The 19,246-nt window shown below is 49.4% G+C and overlaps 2 protein-coding genes across 3 annotated transcripts in view; both read right to left on the bottom strand.

The window, feature by feature from the left end:
• On the bottom strand, nt 1–15,914 carry Gal3st1 (galactose-3-O-sulfotransferase 1). Of its 2 annotated transcripts, none has more exons than XM_031338909.1 (3): nt 15,710–15,914; nt 2,431–2,573; nt 1–1,402 (listed from the first exon to the last, which is right to left on the bottom strand). In XM_031338909.1, exons 2-3 carry the CDS (start codon nt 2,559–2,561, stop codon nt 262–264), a joined length of 1,272 nt encoding a protein of 423 aa, XP_031194769.1. In that variant the 5' UTR covers nt 2,562–2,573; nt 15,710–15,914; the 3' UTR covers nt 1–261. The 2 variants fall into 2 exon arrangements, with proteins under 2 accessions (XP_031194769.1, XP_031194768.1); XM_031338908.1 differs by lacking the exon at nt 15,710–15,914 and adding an exon at nt 7,147–7,181.
• The window catches only part of Pes1 (pescadillo ribosomal biogenesis factor 1), a 20,198-nt gene continuing 16,428 nt past the window's right edge, over nt 15,477–19,246 (bottom strand). Inside the window, exons 16-17 of the mRNA XM_031342568.1 lie at nt 16,441–16,530; nt 15,477–16,147 (exon numbers count right to left, since the gene is read on the bottom strand). Of these exons, the coding sequence (XP_031198428.1) occupies nt 15,477–16,147; nt 16,441–16,530 (761 nt within the window). The remainder of the gene's footprint in view (nt 16,148–16,440; nt 16,531–19,246) is intronic.

A 19,246-nucleotide genomic window follows, 5' to 3' on the forward strand; every position in this document is an offset into this window, starting at 1 on the left:
TGAAAAACACATAACATTTCTTTACTTCTGAGTCTCCCCTTGTAAGAGGAGGCTGGAAATAAAGGGGATTTAATTTAAAATGGCATAATTAGTTAAATACCTCTCGGTTAGGCCCTCTCATGCAGAGAGACCAGTCCCAGACAGCTATGACCCTAGGGACCTCAGAGTGGCACTAGGCATGGCTGGGGAAGGCTAGGTGCCAGAGGCTCCCTGCCGGGTCTTTCTGCATCAGGAAGCCAAACAGGAGGTGAGCAGGGTATGTCACCACCTTAGAAAGTCCCTAAGGAACTTCCAGAGCTTGGTGACCCAGAGATTGGCACCGAGGTCAGACAGGTACTGGATTTCAGGCGTGAGCATGCGCCGGCAGAGCTGCTCGTGTTGCGGCCCGATGCTCTTCTTGAGGTTGTAACCCAGGATGGACTTGATGCCCAGAGGCTGCCAGGGCTGCATGGCCGAGTCCTGGATGGCCTCAGCACCAACCGCCTGGCCGCCATCTATGCAGATGCGGCGCATGTGCTCGTTAGCTTGGCGCAGCTCGGCTACCTCGCGCGCCATGCGCTCACGGCCAAAGGCCTCCACCTTTCGCCAGAAGCTAGCGTTGAAGTGGCGATAGAGGCGCACGTCCAGCAGGTTCCAGGCGGTGGCTCTGCGGTACAGCTCGCCCGAGAGCCGCGGCACCGGCGAGTCGCGCCGCGCGTTGAGCTTGAAGTACAGCACGTCCTCCAGGTCCCAGCACAGAAGCTCCCGAAGCAGCACCAGGGATTCGTCGAAGTACTCCTGCAGCAGCACCAGGTGGAAACGGCGCTCCACCTCCAGGATGTGCTCCTGCACGCGCGGGCTGCCCGGGTCCAGGCTACTGTCGTAGCCCAGGTCGAAGAAGAGCAGGTTGCGGAGGTAGTGCGCGTTGTAGCTGCTTGGGTCGTAGTAGCGATCGGGGTCCTGCAGGAACTCGGCCAGCTTGTCGCGGCTCGACAGCTTCCAGGTAAGCGGCACCACGGATCCAAAGTAGTGGAAGGAGGACTCGAAGAGACGAGCGGGGTCGCGGATGACGGTGATGAAGGTGGCACCGGGCCGCACCAGCCCGCGCACCTCCTCGTAGTGGAAGCGCATGTGGTTGCAGATGATGTTGAAGCACGCCCCGGGCCGGTAGTCCTGCACCAGGCTTCGTGCGAAATATGACGGGTAGTGGAAGTCGTTCCGGCCATTGGGGAAAGCGAACTTGAGCTCGTGCTTCTGGCCGAAACGGAAGAGGATGTTGAGCAGCGTGCTGCTGGCGGTCTTGTGCGTCTTCATGAACACAATATCTCGCCGAGGTTGGCACCCTCCGGCAGAGCCGTTGGCGGGAGTGGTTGCCACTGGCTCATTGGGAACAGGAGAGCAGGGCGCTGCGGCCTCTGAGGTCCTGGGGGAGACAGGGATGGAGAAGTCAGGGGGTTGCGGGTAACAGTACCATCGGGGAGCTGGGCGGGGCCTGAGCTGGACCAGCCACAATCCTTCACACAGCCTTGAAGGTTTAACCCCGTTGTTTTATGAGTACTAGAAAAGCTAGAAAAGCCCCCAATGTCTCCTGCTCAAGATTGCTGGGGACTTGGTTTTTGTTTTGTTTTTAAATGATTTATTTATTTTTATTTTGTATACATTGGTGTTCTGCCTGCATTTATGTCCGTGTGAGAGTGCCAGATCCCCTGGAACTGGAATTCCAGATAGTTGTGACCTGCCGTGTGGGTGCTGGGGATTGAACAGAGGTCCCTTGGAAGGTCTTAACAGCTCCTGAGCCCCTTGTTTTGTCTCGTTAAAATCAGTTATTGGCGCCAGGCAGTGGTGGCGCACGCCTTTAATCCCAGCACTTGGGAGGCAGAGGCAGGCGGATCTCTGAGTTTGAGGCCAGTCTGGTCTACAGAGTGAGTCCCAGGACAGCCAGGGCTACACTGAGAAACCCTGTCTCGAAAAAAAAATCAGTTATTGGCAATAATTTTCAGATTATCCCAGTACCGCTAACTGAGGAGCAGGTGGCACCAGACATAGGCTGAGCAGCCTTATGAGGAGATGCGAGAGCCTCGCTGTTTAGGAAGAGAGACACGGTCCCATAGGCCCAAGTTTGAAAAGTTCGAATCCAGGCCCTTGTGCCAGATAGGTATTCTGGTACAAACCGCAGTCCATCTCTATCCTGGACCCTACTGTGGCCCCGTTGGAGCCTCAGATTATAGTTCAAGCCCTAGCCACAGTGTTAAATGCTTTCCTGCTCTGTGGGCCAGGCTCTGCCCTTCTTGCCACTTCAGGCACACTGAGGCCTGGGTTACACCAAGAGCTCTGCCAGAATGTCTGCCCTATACATCACAGTGCAGGTGGTACTGGGTAGTTGTCCAATAGAAAGCTTCTGTTGTAGACCAAGAAGCTGCCCCGCCCCACGCTCACTTTGACGTCACTCACGTGAAGGCCATGTTGGGATACAGAGGAGGTACCACATAGGAGTACAGCAGCAACAGGAAACTGGTAAAGAGGGCTCCCAGCAGCAGCCCCTTGGCCTTGGACTTGCAGGGCTTCTTCGGCAGCAGAGTCATCTCAGGAAGCCTCTAGGGACAGTGCAGACAGAACAGAAGGGTCAAGACCTTGGTCCCAGGGCGTCTCCACAGCTGCCGGGGCTCTGTGGACTCCTGGGCAGGATCCTGACAGGGTCAGAACCTTAGAGAAGTAGAAGCCAGGGACTCAACTCACAGCAGGCAAAATGAGCAGAGAGAAAGGTCTGCCAAGCATGGTTCTAACTTAGTCAACTAGTACGGACACGGGAGATGACTACCGTCTTTGTAGACCTTTTGGGTTGTATAATGAATGCATTTTGAGAGACGAAAGGAGAAAATCCTGTCTCTGCCCTAGGCCTCAGTTCATATGGAAGGCTAGAATCTTTTCTGTTTCAGAGGATGGGACCAGCCTTCCCTGTACTACCTTCCCGGCTAGAACTAAAACAAACAAACAAACAAACAAATCTAGTTGTATAATTATGTTCCAAACACTGCATAATATGTACATATTAAAAACTGTTGAGTTTTTATTTATTTATTTATTTATTTGGTTTTTTCGAGACAGGGTTTCTCTGTATAGCCCTAGCTGTCCTGGAACTCACTCTGTAGACCAGGCTAGCCTCGAACTCAGAAATCTGCCTGCCTCTGCCTCCCAAGTGCTGGGATTAAAGGTGTGTGCCTCCACTGCCCAGCGAGTTTTTAATATGTTGAGTCCTTGCCTTTTGGAGGCAGAGGCAGGTAGATGGATCCCTGTGAGTTTGAAGGCCAGCCTGGTCTATAGAGCGAGTTCTAGGATAGCCAGGGCTACACAGAGAAATACTATCTTAAAAACAAAGAAACACATGCGGAAAAAAAAAAGAAAAAAGAAAGAAAGAAAGAAAGGAAAAAAGCAGGGCAGTGGTGGCACACGCCTTTAATCTCAGCACTTGGGAGGCAGAGGCAGAGGCAGGTGGATCTCTGAGTTCCAGGCCAGCCTGGTGTACAGAGTGAGTTCCAGAACAGCCAGGGCTACACAGAGAAACTCTGTCTCAAAAAAACAAAAACAAACAAACAAAACTACTAAGTCACCTTAAGAAGGTGTCTTGGTGAGGTTTTGCTGTTACTTGTTTGGGGTCCCACTGTGGTGTGGACACAGCCTTCTCCACAGGAGACCAGGCTGTCAATGGTGGTGGTTGAGGTCCAAGCTGCTGGGGTAAGGGAGCTTCTACAGTTCCCCATAGAGGTACAGAAAAGGCTGGGACTTTCCACTTCTCCCCTAGCTGATGCTTCCAAGCCCCTGAGGCTGCAGAAGGTCATCCACATTGCCCTGTGACCACACTCGTGGCATGTCACCAAGTGCACACAGAGGCAGCACTGCCAGGTAGCCTCCCTGGGAAAGTGACCTAAGGCACTCATGACTGCTTGATGAAAAAGTCCTCCAGACCCACCCCCAGAAAGGAAGCAGCAAGCTCTGAGCCCTTGGCTTGTCGCCTCAAAGCAAAGGACATAGGAAATCAGCAGAGGATGAAGCCACACTGGAAGGAATGTTTCTTCTCCCATGACAATGAGAGACTCGTTGCGTAAGGCTGGGTAAGGGCTGGGGAGAGTGTTCCCAGAGGGCCAGTGATGCCAGTGAGGTTCTCCAACATGCCACTGGTCTCTGGAAACACATGGATACACAAGTGTATAAAGTCATGTGTGACAAAGGTGTTCATGCCAACTTGATTAGAAACAGAAAGTGAGGGAAAGAAACAATTTCAGTGAGCAGCAGCAAGAGACAAAAGGGACATCATATACACCAGGCCCATGCCCAGATGGAATCTGTGGATGAAGAGAGAGAGAAAGGAAGAAAGAAGGAAAGGAGGGAAGGAAGGAAGGGAGGAAGGAAGGAAGGAAGAAAGAAAGAAAGGAAGGAAGGAAGGAAGAAAGAAAGAAAGAAAGAAAGAAAGAAAGAAAGGAGGGAAGGAAGGAAGGGAGGAAGGAAGGAAGGAAGGAAGAAAGAAAGAAAGAAAGGCCAGCCCACCATGAAAACACATGCTAGAGGCCCTGGTTCAAGCCCTAGCAACAGAAACAAAGACAAAGAGAGAGCAAAGCCTGGCATCTAAGAGACTGGGCCAGCCTCAGCTACATGTCTAGTCTGAGACCAACCCGGACTACGTTGGTGATATAGTAAGAGGTCCTGTCTCAACGCACCAGTGGAAGGCCGAAGACATGGCTCAGTGTCGGTTAGGAGTACGTGCTGGGCTGGAATTCAGTTCCCAGCACCCATGTTAAGTGGCTCCCAACTGCCTGCAACTCCAGCTTCCAGGGGGATATGATGGTCTCTTCTAGACACTGTGGGCTTACACACATACACACACACACACACACACACACACACAAAGAGAGAGAGAGAGAAAGAGAGAGAGAGAGAGAGAGAGAGAGAGAGAGAGAGAGAGAGAGAGAGATGCACACACACTTTAGAATAAATTCATTTTAACCAGGCAAGATGATGCACACCTTGGGGGACAAAGTCAGGAACATCTCTGAGAGTTTGTCACCAGCCTGGTTATGTAAACTAGCTATGTAAGCTAGTTCCAGAGCAATCAGGGCTCCATACTGAGACCCTATCTCAAAAACAGAAACAAAAACAGAAAACCCAAACAACAACAACAAAACAATTCTCAAAAACAACCACCCCCGGAAAATTCTGGAGTGATCTGTGCCACTCCTCCCAGTAAACATACACAGAACCCTGGACAGAAGCAAATACCTACTGAAGGGCAGTGAAGAACAAGTGAGCTTCACCAAAAATGCTTAGAACCAGAGATGGTTCTGATTTGGCAATTTCTATTTTGAGTTATGTTCATGTGCATAAAGAGACATCTTAGAGGGCCTAGGGAGATGTACAGCTGGCAAAAATCTTTGCTACTCAAGCAAAAAGATGAGTTCAGTTTTCTTAACACATTAAAAACAAAAGCTAGCAGCAGGGCACATTTGTAATTCTAGTTCTGGGTAGGCAGAGGCAGGTGGACTCCCAGAGCTCAGTGGCCAGCCAGCTTACTTAGTCAAGTGAGCTTCAGATTTAATAAGAGACCCTGCCTTACAAAGTAAGGTGGGTGAAGCTGGGCATGGTGGAGCACATCTTCAATCCCAGGACTCAGGAGGCAGAGGCAGGGGATCTCTCATTTCAAGGTTAGCCTGGTCTACAGAGTGAGTTCCAGCAGAGTCAGGGCTACACAGAGAAACCCTGTCTTGAAAAACCAAACTAACCAAGGTAGAGAGCAATCAAAGAAAACAACTTGTGTTACCCTTGGCCTCCACATGCATGTGCATACATACATATGTTCATATGCATACGATATTTGTATCACACCAATGTTTTGACTATGACTTGTCACATGAGGTCAGCTTTGTAATTTTCCACTTGTGGCGTCATGTTGATATTCAAAAAGTTTCAGATTTTAGATCATCTTTAATTTCAGATTTTGGATTAAGGATCTTAACCTCTGCTAGGCAGTGGTGGCAAACACCTTTAATCCCAGCACTTGGGAGGCAGAGGTCTACAGAGGGAGTTCCAGGACAGCCAGAGCTATACAGAGAAACACTGTCTTGAAAAACCTAAAAAAAAAAAAAAAAAAAAAAAAAAAAAATCTCAACCTGTGTTCTACACTTCCAGATCCTCTGAGCGTAACTGGGGAGCGGTACAGAAAGAAATATTTTTCTAATCAGTTTCACAACAGTTGTATTTCACCTATACTACTTAATAGGAAAGGGGACAATGGATCGCCTCTAGATCAGGTTTGGGGTTTTGTACACACACACACCACTTTTTTTTTCCTAAGCAGTACTGGGATCTGCCTAGGGCTTCCAGCATTCCAGGCAAGAATTCTCCACTGAGCTATGCACCTGCTCACAGTTTAAAATTTATAAAGTGCATGTGACTGTAATCCTAGGGGACCCTGGGGGTCAAGCATTCAGGCCAGCCTGGGCTATGTCATAGACAGTGTCACAAAACCCAAACCAAACTAACAAAACAAAACAAAAAAGTAGTGAGGACAGGGACCAGGAAAGGAAGGTATGGACTCTGTTTATTGGTTTATTGATTGGTTGATTGTTTGCTTGCTTGCTTTGGCTGTCCTGGAGCTTACTCTGTAGACCAAGCTGCCTCAATTCATTGAGATCCACCTGCCTCTGTCTTCCCAGTGCTGGCATTAAAAGTATGTCCCACCAAGCTCAGCCGGACCCCTCAGGACTTTGACACTGACTTCAGACAAGCCAGGGATCCCCTGAGAATCTGTTTTTCATCTATAAACTGGAGGGAAGCTGAAGAGAGGAGTCTGGCCGGATCCTGGGGCGCCTCCTGAGCGGTCAGCACACTGGTGTCGCTTGACGTCGGATAAAACCCTCCTGAGTTCCGGGCAAGGAGCCGTAGTAGGGGACTGAGACGGGCTGCCCACTAATCTGCCAGGTGAGTTCCGGTCAGCCGCCAGCCTTCTGCTGAGGGTAAGGAGTGGGGGCTAGCAGAAAGCCAGCTTATGGAGCAAGGCTCAAGCCCGGAACAGACAGTAAGCACAACGTCATAGTTTTTTTAGTGTTAGAGGGATGAAGATTCTTGTAGCTGGCCCTCTGCTAAGCCTGAGGGCCCACCCTGCCGCGCGCCACTCACCAGAGTACTTTCCGGAACTCCAAGTACCTTCGACGATGGAGGACTACCGGTGGAGGTCTGGCAGTAGGGGGCAGACCAGCATCCTAAGCTGCCAATCAGGGGCTTCCTGACCTCACCCAGGACAGTGTGCTCTCTCACCCGCGAAACATCAAGATTCACTCATTCTACTCTTTGGGTTTTTCGAAACCTCACTAGGTTCCTGTGTGTACTGAGCTCCACAGAGCTACCTGAGTCTCTGCTAGAAGCCAGGCCTGGGGCAGGAGCTTTTCCCACAGCAACTTCGTAATTCCACTCAGGGGATGCCACTGGGTCGAACCATCACCCCATTTTGTAGATAGGGAGAATGAGATCCAATACGTGACATGGGTTGCTCAAGGTCACTCGGCAAGTAAGGGCAGGGCAGGATTTTGAGCCCGTGTTTGTGGATCTCCCAAATGTAGCTTCTTACTTTGTATGTATCTTATGTCTGGGGTATCTAAAACGGGGGAGTGGGGGAAGGGAGGGGCAGGAGTGAAAGGTCAAGGCATAGCCTGTATCCTAGGAACATAGAACTGTCTGATCTTGGTGGGCAGAGCTGACAGCTCCTATGAAAGGATGAGAAATAGAAGGGGCGAGAAATAGAAGGGACTCTGGTGGCTGGTTCTTCTGGGTCAGCTTCTTGAGGTATTCAAGGCTCCTCACCTCCTTGCTGTCTGATCGCTGGGAATTTGGTAACAAAACCCCTCTTCTCTTGCATTTCAGTCTCCTCCAGCAGATGCTGGACACAAAGTACCGAAGTCACTGGAAGAGCCTCTGGGCATACTAAGGCTAGAAACCGGCTGGCTAGTCCCCAGGAGCCGGGCTTAAGGGAGAACCACCCCAGCGCTCTGTGGTTCCAATGACAGGCGATCAGAGTATTAATTATTAATAGCAGTGACAATTAGCCATTGTCATCATGGTTGACCAGGGGCCAAGTCCCGCCTCACAGGAGAGGTATACCCCACACACACTGTTGGCCAGCTGCAGGTGATTCATCCCAGAGGTCCTTGAGCCTGGCACTTGGTGAATTTTGGGTAAATGATACCTCATGGCCTGGGCATCCAGGGGAAGAGCATAGATAAGACCTTTAGTCAAGCAGCTACCGCCTGGGTGACAGCCACGAGGGGAGACAGCCTATGGGTGAGACAGACGTACTGTAAGGGTCATGCATGGCATGTATATCAAAGGCCTCAAGAAAGTAACTGTGGTAAAGTTTGTTTAGTGTGTGCATAAGCCCCTGGGTTCTGTCCCCAGCACTAAGGATGGTGATGATGGTGATGATGATAGTGGTGGTGGTGGTGGTGATGATGACTATCATGTATTCACTATCCCTTACTGGGTGTGAGGTTGCATGCCTATGATCCAAGCACTCAGGAAGCTGAAGTTTTAAGAGTCTAGAGAGAGTGGGCTGCAGATCCAGACCTTATTTTAAAGAGACAGATAAATAAACGTCTCAGGCCCTGCCATGAGTGAGCCAAACACAGAAGTCATATGTGAGAATCACTCATACATAAGAACAAGCATGTGATGATGAGAATCAGTCACGTACAAGAACATGCCTGTGAGAAAACACAAGAGAGACCCAGAGAGAGCCAGCACCCACAGGCTAGGTTCTTGGTCTTAAAGCCCAGATCTAAAGCCAGGTATGGTGATACACACCTATAATCCCAACAGCTCAAGAGGCAGAGGCAGGAGGAGTGTGAGCTCGAGGCCAGCCTGGGCTACACCGAGAGACCCTGTTTCAGGGAACTAAGTATGAAGGCAAGACGGTTCAGCTGGTAAAGGAAAGGTGCTTGCTACCAAAACTGATAACCTAAGTTTGATTCCCAGGTCCCAGAAGTTGTCCTCTGACCTTCACACTCTCACCTTTTCTCTGTAATAACTAATTAAATAAAATTTTAAGTGCCAACACACACACACACACACACACACACTCCAGCTTGCTGTTTCCTTCTGTGGGTCGTAATTTCTCCTCTAAAAATAATGCCAATGTTCTGTCATCGTGGGATGCTCAATGTTTAGATGGAACACACAGGCTCAGGGCTTGCAAAGGACAGACATTTGCTATACTGATCATTACTATGCCCTCCCAGGGTCCCAGGCTGGCCCCATTCTGTTGTGTGCACACTAGCCCAAAACAGTCTGATAGAAAATGGTTGGCACTGAGGAGTTTCCAAAGAAGCAGGGAGGCCAAACCTCAGAGAAGGCAACAATATCCTCAAGGTCACACAGCACAGGGGAAGCAGAAGTCATGACTAGAAAAATAGGTTCTGTACCTCCCTCTGCTTGTGATAGTGACCGAGCCGGGCACTAGGATAGACGGTTCCCTTGTTTTTCCCCTCATTAATCCCTAGTTTCATGGGCTAGCCAGCCATATCATCCTGATAACTGGTAGCAAGCCAAACTCAACATTCTCCAGGTCACCCAGGACCCTGCAGGACCAAAGGAGAAGCAGGATTCATCCACTACAACCTACACGTGTGAAACTTGCCCAGGATGGTAAAGCTGACTGAGAGTGTTAGCATCGCACAGACCCTCCGTTCTCTGTGCTGCATATAAGGGGACACACTCACCTTGGGCTGTGACCAGCTGCCCCAACACTGGGTGTTCCTCTCCCAACACCCAGGCTGCCTCTGCAGTCAGAGACAAGAATGCTCCAATGATACCCAGCAGGCAGCTAGCTGGCTCCTTCCACACCCCCACGCCCCAGTGCATATGAATATTTATGAGCTCCCTCCCTAGGGATAATGAATGGAATGCCCAGGTGCCATGGTCTTCTTGCTGTCTGTCCCCTGGCTGGAGAGCCCTGGGTGATCCCCTCCCTCTTTAGACCCCAAGAGCCAGGTAGCTCATTTACCCAAGAGCTCAGAAAGGTTCTAGGTGCCCTTGGACCAAGGGCACAGACACTGCAAGCTTGAAGGCAAAGGCTATGAGGAGAACTGGAAAGAGGTGAACTGATACACCTATGTGGGCAGCTTATTCAAACTTTCTGGCTGCTCTGTGGGTCAACTACCCCTGTCAGGCCTACCATAAAAAAGAAACTAAGGCCCACAGAGGCAGAGTATGGACCAACAAAGTCACAGGCCAAACACACACCTACCAGTAGCTCAGACCTAAAGGTACTAATATGTACTAGACACAGACGTTTATTGGCCAATACAGGACCCCCGGAAAATAGCTAACAGACTGAGGCATCCAAAGGGAGCATGGCATCTCTGAACATGAAGTCCTTCATCAAAGAGTTCATGCCGTGCTGGGCAGCCTGCCTGAGCAAATAATAGGGTCACACGCATTGACCCATTTTGCAGGTTTGGGGCTGGCTGGAGAATGTGTCCCGGGGCCTTGGAGGGAGTCTCCTAGCTTGAAACTCCTAGATTCCTGTTCCTAACCTGAAACTCAAGCTTAGTCAGCACAGCAATCTCAGGTTTAGCTCAGTTTCCTGTTAGCTTTGTCCCTTATCAGAAGGGCTTTGTTGAGGCCATTCCTTCCTAGGCGCCCACACTCATAATGGCTCAAGCAGAAGGCTCTAAAGACACAGGAAATCAGAGCTGATCATAGTCAGTGTAGAGCCTGGGATGGTCAAGGTCATGCTCCAGTCTCTGTAGACTGTTCCTCCTTACCTCTCCTAAGCCCTCTTTCCCTTTAAGGTTCTGTTTGCTGTCTGTGGTGTGTTCTGTCTCCAATGCTCTCTCACGTGAAGGTCCAGTTTTGAGGCTCTTTCTCCTAATAACCAATCCCTAAAGGGTACATCCAGGTATGTGGGCTCTTTTTGAGGATCACCATGACTGGGAAGCAGTTTTACTTTTTTCTAATATACATCAGCTTTTTTTGCCTTCTAGGTTGACCTAGTTTGAAGGCAGTTTTTTTGTTTTTTTTTTTTTTTTTTTTTTTTTTGTATGAAATTCTTGCTATTTAGCAAGAATGTGACTTACGCTTCCACCTGATGGATTTATGGCCATGTTGATGCGGCCATAGACATGATTTTCTTAATTTTGTTGTTTTGTTTTGTTTTGTTTTTTAAAGATTCATTTTATTTATTTTATGGGTATGAGTACACTGTAGCTGTACAGATGGCTGTGAGCTATCATGTGTGTGGCTGCTGGGAATTGAACTCAGGATCTCTGCCACCCAGCTCACTCCGGCCCCGCATGCTCTGGCATAATTCACTGTAGCTGTCTTCAGACGCACCAGAAGAGGGCATCAGATCTCATTACGGGTGGTTGTGAGCCACCATGTGGTTGCTGGAATCTGAACTCAGGACCTTCGGAAGAGCAGTCAGTGCTCTTACCCGCTGAGCCATCTTGCCAGCCCGACATGATTTTCTTGATAGCCAATTGATGTAGGAGTGTCCAGTTGGCAGTGGGAATACCATCTCCAGGTGAGTAGGCCTGGAAAGGTTGCTTAACATGATCCAGGGAGTAAGGCACTAAACAGTACTTTCTGCTTCAAACCCCTGTTGGTATCTTGGTGTCCCCAGTGATGAACTGGAACCTATAAGCTAACATACATAATTTCTCTCACATGTTGCTTTTTTGGCCATGGTGCTTATCTTATCACAAGCAATAGAAACCTAACTAGAACAGAAACGGGAACCAGAATACAGGGGTATGGCCATGACAGACCTGAGGGGTATGGCCATGACGGACCTAAGGGGTATGGCTATGATGGACCTGAGGGGTATGGCTATGACAGACCTGGCTGTAGCCCTTGTTGGTTTTCTTGTTGTTGTTGTTGTTGTTTGTTTGTTTTTGTTGTTTTGAGAAGTGTGTATTTGGAACTTTGAGTGGCAAGAACCACGAAGTGCTCAGAGTTGATGGGCCAGCTGGTCTGTGGGAAGTTGGAACAGAAGATAATGCTAAGAGAAATGTAGACAGTGGAGACCCGGCCAATGAAATTTCCTCAGGGCTCTTTGTGTTATATTTTAGATTAAGAATCTGTGGAAAGATGGTTCATTAGTTAAGGGCACTGGCTACTCTTCCAGAGGTCCTAAGTTCAATTCCCAGCATCCACATGGTGGCTCACAGGCATCTGTAATGGGATCTGATGCCCTCTTCTGCTGTGTCTAAAAAGAGTGACAGTGTACTCACATACATAAAATAAATAAATCTTTTAAAAAAATGTTAAAAAAAAAGAACCTATGGAAGCTTTGCTTTACTAGGACAATTGATGCTTATTAACCAGGGCCGAGAAATCAGGTGTGATTAAGAAGAGACCAGAATCACTGGGGCAAATTCCTCAGGATCAGCACACAGAAGCTGTGGTACAGGGAAGCCAGTGCTGCATCTCAAGCTGATAACCAAATATCTGAAGGGAGTTTTTATCATGTAAGAGGGCTTAGCCCACTGCCGGCAGAATCATCCTGGGCAGAAAGCAAACTAGAATAGACCTTTTATGTTCATTTCACAGACAGGAAACTGAGGACCAGATGTTAAAAGAGCTGCCTTGTTACACATTGTAAAGAATGAATGTATTCATAAGAGCGAAACTGTACATCTGTACTTAGATCAAAGGGCCTGAGATACTACCAAATGTAAAGTGTAATTCCCCCAGGGAATGGGGGTCATTTACCATCAATGACACAATTTGATTCCTTACATACAATGTGAATATATATATATGCGTTCATATTTTACCAGAGTCTGTACTTTGGAAAACAGAAAAACTTTATAAATAATGGGCCAGCAAAATGTCTCAGCAGTTAAAGGTGCTTGCACCAAGCCTGATAACTCGAGTTTGATCTCCAAAACCCACATGGTGGAGAGAAAGCCAATTCCTGGGAGCTGCCTTCTGACCTGCAAGTGCACACATGCACACACAGGTGCACACACACTTGAGACACACCTCATGTTTCTGGGACAGGCATACTGCCCTTTCCAAACCTTGGTGTCTGCAGTGGAAAGACATAGCCAATGACAAAACAGAGCTGAGGAGTGTGGGGCACACAGTAAGCCTCCTTCTGGGAGTGACTCGCAAGGGTCCAAGCACTTCTTCACTTTGAGGTGCTCTGGAGTGGGGCACTAGAGCAGAGATGGGGAGCACTGCCTAGCAGGGCATTTTATCTGTACCCTAACCTGTTGGCTCACAGGACCACTCCGAGCTCGCAGTCCTGACACTTGTCACCCTTATTCTCCCTTGGCTGGAGCTGTGAAGCCAATGGTTCTAGGCTTGGTTCACATGATTTGGAAGGCAGTTCTTAATGTTATAATGTCACCTGCATCTTCCTTCCTTCATCTGCTCTCTCAGGTGTCCTCCTTTTCCTTTCTTCATGTGTGTGTGCGTGTATGTGTGTGTGCACATGCACGCACGTGCATGCACGCTCCTTGTGTAGACCAGCTCACTATGCTCCTGACTGACTTCAAACTGGTGATCCTCCTGTTCAGTTTCCCAAGTGCTAGAAATATAAGCATGTGCCACAATGCCTAGCAACCTATTGTTTCAAAGGGCAATCACATAATTGCCACACACACACACACACACACACACACACACACACACGACACGTGAGCACTTGGCACCCAACAGAACATCTCAGTATTATATGCTAGCCCTAAGTAACAGGTAGAGAAATGGGCCCAGTTACTGTGGCAATGCTAGAACCTGAAGCACATTCACAGCTCTCTCTGAGACACTACCCTGCTCATGCAAAACCACTAGCCTTCCTGGTAGCACATCCAAGTACCCAAAGCAGCTCTAGTGGGAAGTGGCAAATCACAGATGTCAAAAAACAAAAAAACCACTCCATTAATTCCCTCTCTCCCCCCCCCCCGACCCCAGGGCTGAACATGGAAGCATTAGTGATAAATATCAATACTTTATACTAGTCACAGTCTGAAGATTTACTTCATTGTGTAATCACATGGCATGGTAGAAAAGTTTTATGGAGGCGTTGCAGATGCCACACAAATGCTCTGAGTAAGTACACCCACTGTCCGTTCCCAGACTTGGGATGCCCTTAATACAATCCTGCTCCCGATCTCTGGCAACAAACTGTTTCTATCCTAACACTTAAAGGCACAGCTATGCTCTCTCAGTATCTCTGGGAAGATCCAAAAGTGAGAGGTGTGCAGAGTCCTTAGCTCAGTGCCTGGCCTGTGGCAGTGGATCTGGTTATGTGGTTATATTAATGGACAACTTGGGTCCTTTTAGATCAGTAGACATGCCACCTCACCCTTTCAATGATCTGTGTTTCCCATGTGTTTTACCCAACCCACCTCTATACTCATATTCCACACCAGTAAAACTGAGGCAGACAGGAGTGTCACAGAAGAGCTATTACCGTGGGCCTGATCTCCCTGCCCTGATGACTCCAGAGATCTCCAATCTGGTAACCTTTGGAAGTACTTTTGCTCCATCCTGCCAGGTCCTCTCTAAAGTCATTCATGTTTCATGGAGTCAAACCAAAGCAAGAAGCTTGTCACAAGCCACAGAGGGGGCCTAGCGTCCCACTATTTGTGGGCCATTTTCAAGCGAATCACTGCTCTCCTGCACAGGTTTGTTTATTCTTCCTGGGAGCCCAGTGACAGGCACTGTGAGTGACAGATTTATCTCGTGAGAATTCAGCACAGAACTGAGGATGCAAAAGAGATGCTGAGAAAGGCATCTCTCCTCCAGTTTGGGCAAGAGGAGTTCTGGGTGGGGCTGGGATCCTGAAATAGGGACCAAAAAACAAACAAACAACAAAAACAAACAAACAAAAACCCAAACTCTGAGATTCATAGTGAACGCAGCCACTTCTGAACAGTGTGACCTTCAGCAAGTCACTGACTCCTGGAGCCTCGGTATCTTCCCTCTAGATAAGTAGCAAGGATGCCTATGAACAGCACAGTGCAGATCAGCTTAGGGGTGCCTGTGCTGCCTGCAGGACATCAGGTCACCCCCTCCAAAGAGGAAGAGATCGAGTTCTTCTGATTGGCTCTCCCTCCACACTTCTTTCCTCCTGAAGAGTTCCAAGGCATCCATCCTCACTATCACCCCAGTAACCTCGGGTGTCAGGTGTCAGTCCTGCAGCCAGACGTGTGCCTGTCACCACAGACAGCTCGGGAAGGAGGTGGGGACTCCACTGAGAAGAGAAGGCTCGTGTTGGCCTCTCACTAAGGGAGCAGACCAACCTGCACAAGAGTATGTCACTGCCCAAGACCCCCAGTTTGCACTGTGACAGCCTCTTCTGGGAACGCAGGTAAGGAGTGGGGAGATTCCTGCTTCCTTCTCCACTAGGGCCCAGCCCACAATGTCCAAGAGGATTAATTATTAACGAACTCACAGTTTCAGCAGAGCACAACAGCTAGCCTTCTCAAACCCCACCCATCCCATTTTCAGGGATTCCGGGGGGTCAGGGGAGAAGGGGCACCCAGAGCAGGGCAAGCAACCAGCCAGAGCTTGTAGGACAGAGTGTCGGTGAAGCAGCTCTGCAGCATTTCTACATCCCTTACTGGGCAAGCACGATCGATCGATCCCAGTTTGGCTACTGGGGTAGTGTAGGCGGGACGTTCAGGGAGTAGGCTGAGGCAGGGCATAGCCAGCGTGAGTGCAAGACCTCCCGACATACCTTGGCCCTGTTCTCCTTGGGCTCCAGGTGGCAGGGGTCGGCCACGGCCCCCGCCGCCGCCGTGGCGCTCACTGGGCGGCGGGGCGCACTCGCCGGGACCCGGCGCGCTGGCAGGCCTGGTCCATGGCCCCCGCCCCGCCGCCGCAGCGGCTGCCGCACCCGCTCTCAACACTCGCCAGGTGAGGCCAGCAGCCTGGCCCGGCCCCTGACGCCAGGGCCAATGGGCGCCACGGCCCCCTCCCCCGTCCTGTCCACTGCGCGCCTGCCCAAAAGGCACAGAAGCTGTATTCAGCTCCCTGGGGCGCAATATCGCGCCCCCGCCTCCGGCCCAACAAGGCCTGTTTGTCTCCGATGGGCCAAGGGGTCCATTGTCCTGCTGCCAGCCCAGAAGGGAATAGAGGGTGCCTGGGGCTTGGTGGTAGTGTTGGGGAGGGGAGCCTGAGCTCAGGAGAAAGGGGACAGGACTAGTTAGTTGCCAGCCTTTTATGGACAGCACTGGAGCCTTACGATCCAGTAGAACATAGGTCTTCCTAGCTTCCTTTGATGAGCCAGGAACACATTTGTGGAATCCAAGGAAAACAGGTGAAGAAGAGCCAGGATCCCTGGACCAACTCAGGGTCACTTATATGGTTCAGCTAAGGTCTGGGCAAGTAAGAAGTAGGTGCCTGTCTGGGTTCAGGCTGTCCTTCATCCTAAAGGAAAACCAAGGATGGGAATTAATCTGGAATCACCCCAGATGTAGGCAGTGCAGAAACAGCTGGCCATCCGGTGGAGCATGGGCCACGTCAGAGTCCCACTGCCCCCGACATTTCTAGGCAACCCTGGAATGGGGAAAAATTCCACATCAGCCTGGCTGCCAGGCATTCTTCCATATCTGATGGGCTTGCCTTTGTCCATGTGGGCCTGAGTCACCTCCTAGACTATAGGCTATGACTTTGAAAGCCCTAACCCTTTGTTCCTGCCTCTCCCAACTGCCATGCCAGAACATGGCATCAGATAGAGCCCTCCCCCCATCCCATCCCACATATACAGTGAGGCCACCAGTTTGGGGGACCTTGGGGTCCACAAGCCAAAGCCTCAAAAACTATGCCTTCCTCTTTAGGTGAGGTGCAGCCGCTGCGGCACAAACTCCACATACAGGGTCAATACGAAACAGGTCTTCAGCCCACCAAGGAGGGCAAAGCCCAGCCTAACCAGTTTTAGGGCAGCACAGCCTCTGGGGAGTGGCTATGGGAAAGATGTCCTGGGAAGGACTGAATGACCAGAGCCCTGGCCATCATAGTGCATGGACAGTTTCAGGTAAGTACTATCCTCAGAGGTACTTGGAGTGAGAGGGCAGGTCCACAAAGGTCACAGGTTGAGATTCCAGCAGTGGCCTCATTTGGATGGAAAGTTAGGCTATACCTGCCCTTAGGCCTCATCCCTCATCTTTCACCTGTACTGGCTGGTTTGGAGTCGACGCAAGCTAGTCATTAGAGGAAGGAGCCTCTCTGTTAAGGAAATGCCTCAATGAGATCCAGCTCTAAGGCTGATCTCTTAGTGATCAATGGGGAGGACCCAGTCCACGATGGGCGGTATCAACCCTAGGCTGGTGATCCTGGGTTCTTTAAGAAAGCAGGTTGAGCAAGCCTTGTAAAGCAAGCTACTAAGCAGCAACCCACTATGGCTTTTACATCAGCTCTGCCCTGAGATCTATCCCTGTTTGAGCTCCTGTCCTGACTTCCTTCAGTAATGGACAGCAAATAGAAGTGTAAGCCAAATAAATGCTTTTCTCCTCAATTTGCTTTTTGGTCATGGTGTTTCATCTGTTTTGTTGCAGCAATAGAAATCCTAAGACTAGGTACTAGGAATGGGGTATTGCTGTGTTTGTGGAAGGACTTTGAGTTAGAAACTTTGAGTTAGAAAAGCCAATTTATGTTGGGAGCTCAGTGAGAAGTTTCTGAGGAGCTTAAAAGACGAGTGTTAACAGTGTAGACAAGAGGCCTGGCTTGTGAAGTTTTAGAAATCCTGGCTCAAAATCAGACAAAAGAGATCAGCATCACTGAGGTAGAATCTTCTGGGAAATGTTTTCTGAGAACAGAGATGTATTCCTGAGGCAGCCAAGGACTTGGTCATGTGCAGACGCCTCCCAGGTGATACTGGTTTTGAAGACATGAAGAGGTCATGGAGTACAGCTGACACTTGGTGCTGAGAGGCCAGGAGAGGCCTCTGGTGAGGGTGCAGCCTCAGTGGCAGTTGAAGGACCAGGGCTGAAGGGGTCATGCAAAGAAGCTAGGGGCGTGGCACCAGGAAGCATCTACAGGTGAAAGTGCAGCCCAGTTGCAGCAAGGAACCCTACAGTTTTGGAGAAACCGGGATAGCCAAGAACAGCAGCAGCAGTAGAGAAAGAGCAAGGCAGACCTAGAAGACAGGCTATGTGTGCTGCAGAAGGTAGAGTAGAGAAGTGACCCAAGCCCTTTGGAGGGGTCCAGAAGATGATGAGTGAATCCCACACACTGGATGGTTAGAATTTGTTTTTGATTTGATTTTAACTATCTATGCCTTGATTTTTCCCTCTTGAAGAAAGTATTTTACAGGACCCCACAGTTGAGTTTGAATTTTAATAGATTGGCTGTTTTAAAGGGACTGAAATTTTAATGTGTTTGAATTTATAAAGACAGTGGGACATTTAAAGTCATTTATGTGAGATCTTGGGGATGAGTAAGAAAGGAAAAGTTGTGGCTTAATAGTGATGTTTGTGTGTCAGATTGAGAAGGGGTCAGTTGTATTGGCTTGTTTTGTGTGTCAACTTGACACAAAACTTGAATCATCAGGGGGGAAGGAGCCTCCAGATCCAGCTGTAAGGCATTTTCTCAATTAGTGATCAATGCGGGAGGGCCATGGTAGGCAGTACCACCCCTAGGCTGGTAGTCCTTGGTTCTATTTAAGCAAGCCTTGTGAAGCAAGCAAGTAGACGGTACCCCTCTGTGGCTCTGCATATCTCCTGCGCCCAGGATCCTGCCGTTTGAGTTCCTGTCCTGACTTCCTTCAATAATGGACAGCAATATGGAAGTATAAGTCATAAATCCTTTCTCCCCATTTTACTTTTTGGACATGGTGCTTCATCACAGCAAAGGAAACCTTACTTAGGACACCTTCTTTCACTTTCTCATGAAGTGAAGGAAGCCAGCTGTTTATAGACCATGACTGGACTGGACAAGTGAACCCTCAGCATACTGCTTGCAGGAGGGTTCCAGAACTTCAAACCCTAACTTGAGGAAGGAGGTTCAGAGGTAGAGCCTGAGCTGAAATAGGAACCAGGCCAGGGCAAGTGTGAATGAAACCCAAGCCCAGAACCTGTGTCCTCTCTACCATTCCTGCACCCAGAGTTCGAGTGTGCCTGAGCCCATCTGGATCTGTCCAGATGAGCTCTCCAACCCCAGAGAGGCTTCTGAACACAGAATCCAATTGGTTGCAAAGATCCAACCATTTAATAACAAAAGCTCCCCACCTTTACTCCACAATAGCATCCTGAGCACAGGATATGTAGGAGGCTGT

The sequence above is a fragment of the Mastomys coucha genome, unplaced genomic scaffold (assembly GCF_008632895.1).
Source record: "Mastomys coucha isolate ucsf_1 unplaced genomic scaffold, UCSF_Mcou_1 pScaffold22, whole genome shotgun sequence".
Lineage (NCBI taxonomy): Eukaryota > Metazoa > Chordata > Mammalia > Rodentia > Muridae > Mastomys > Mastomys coucha.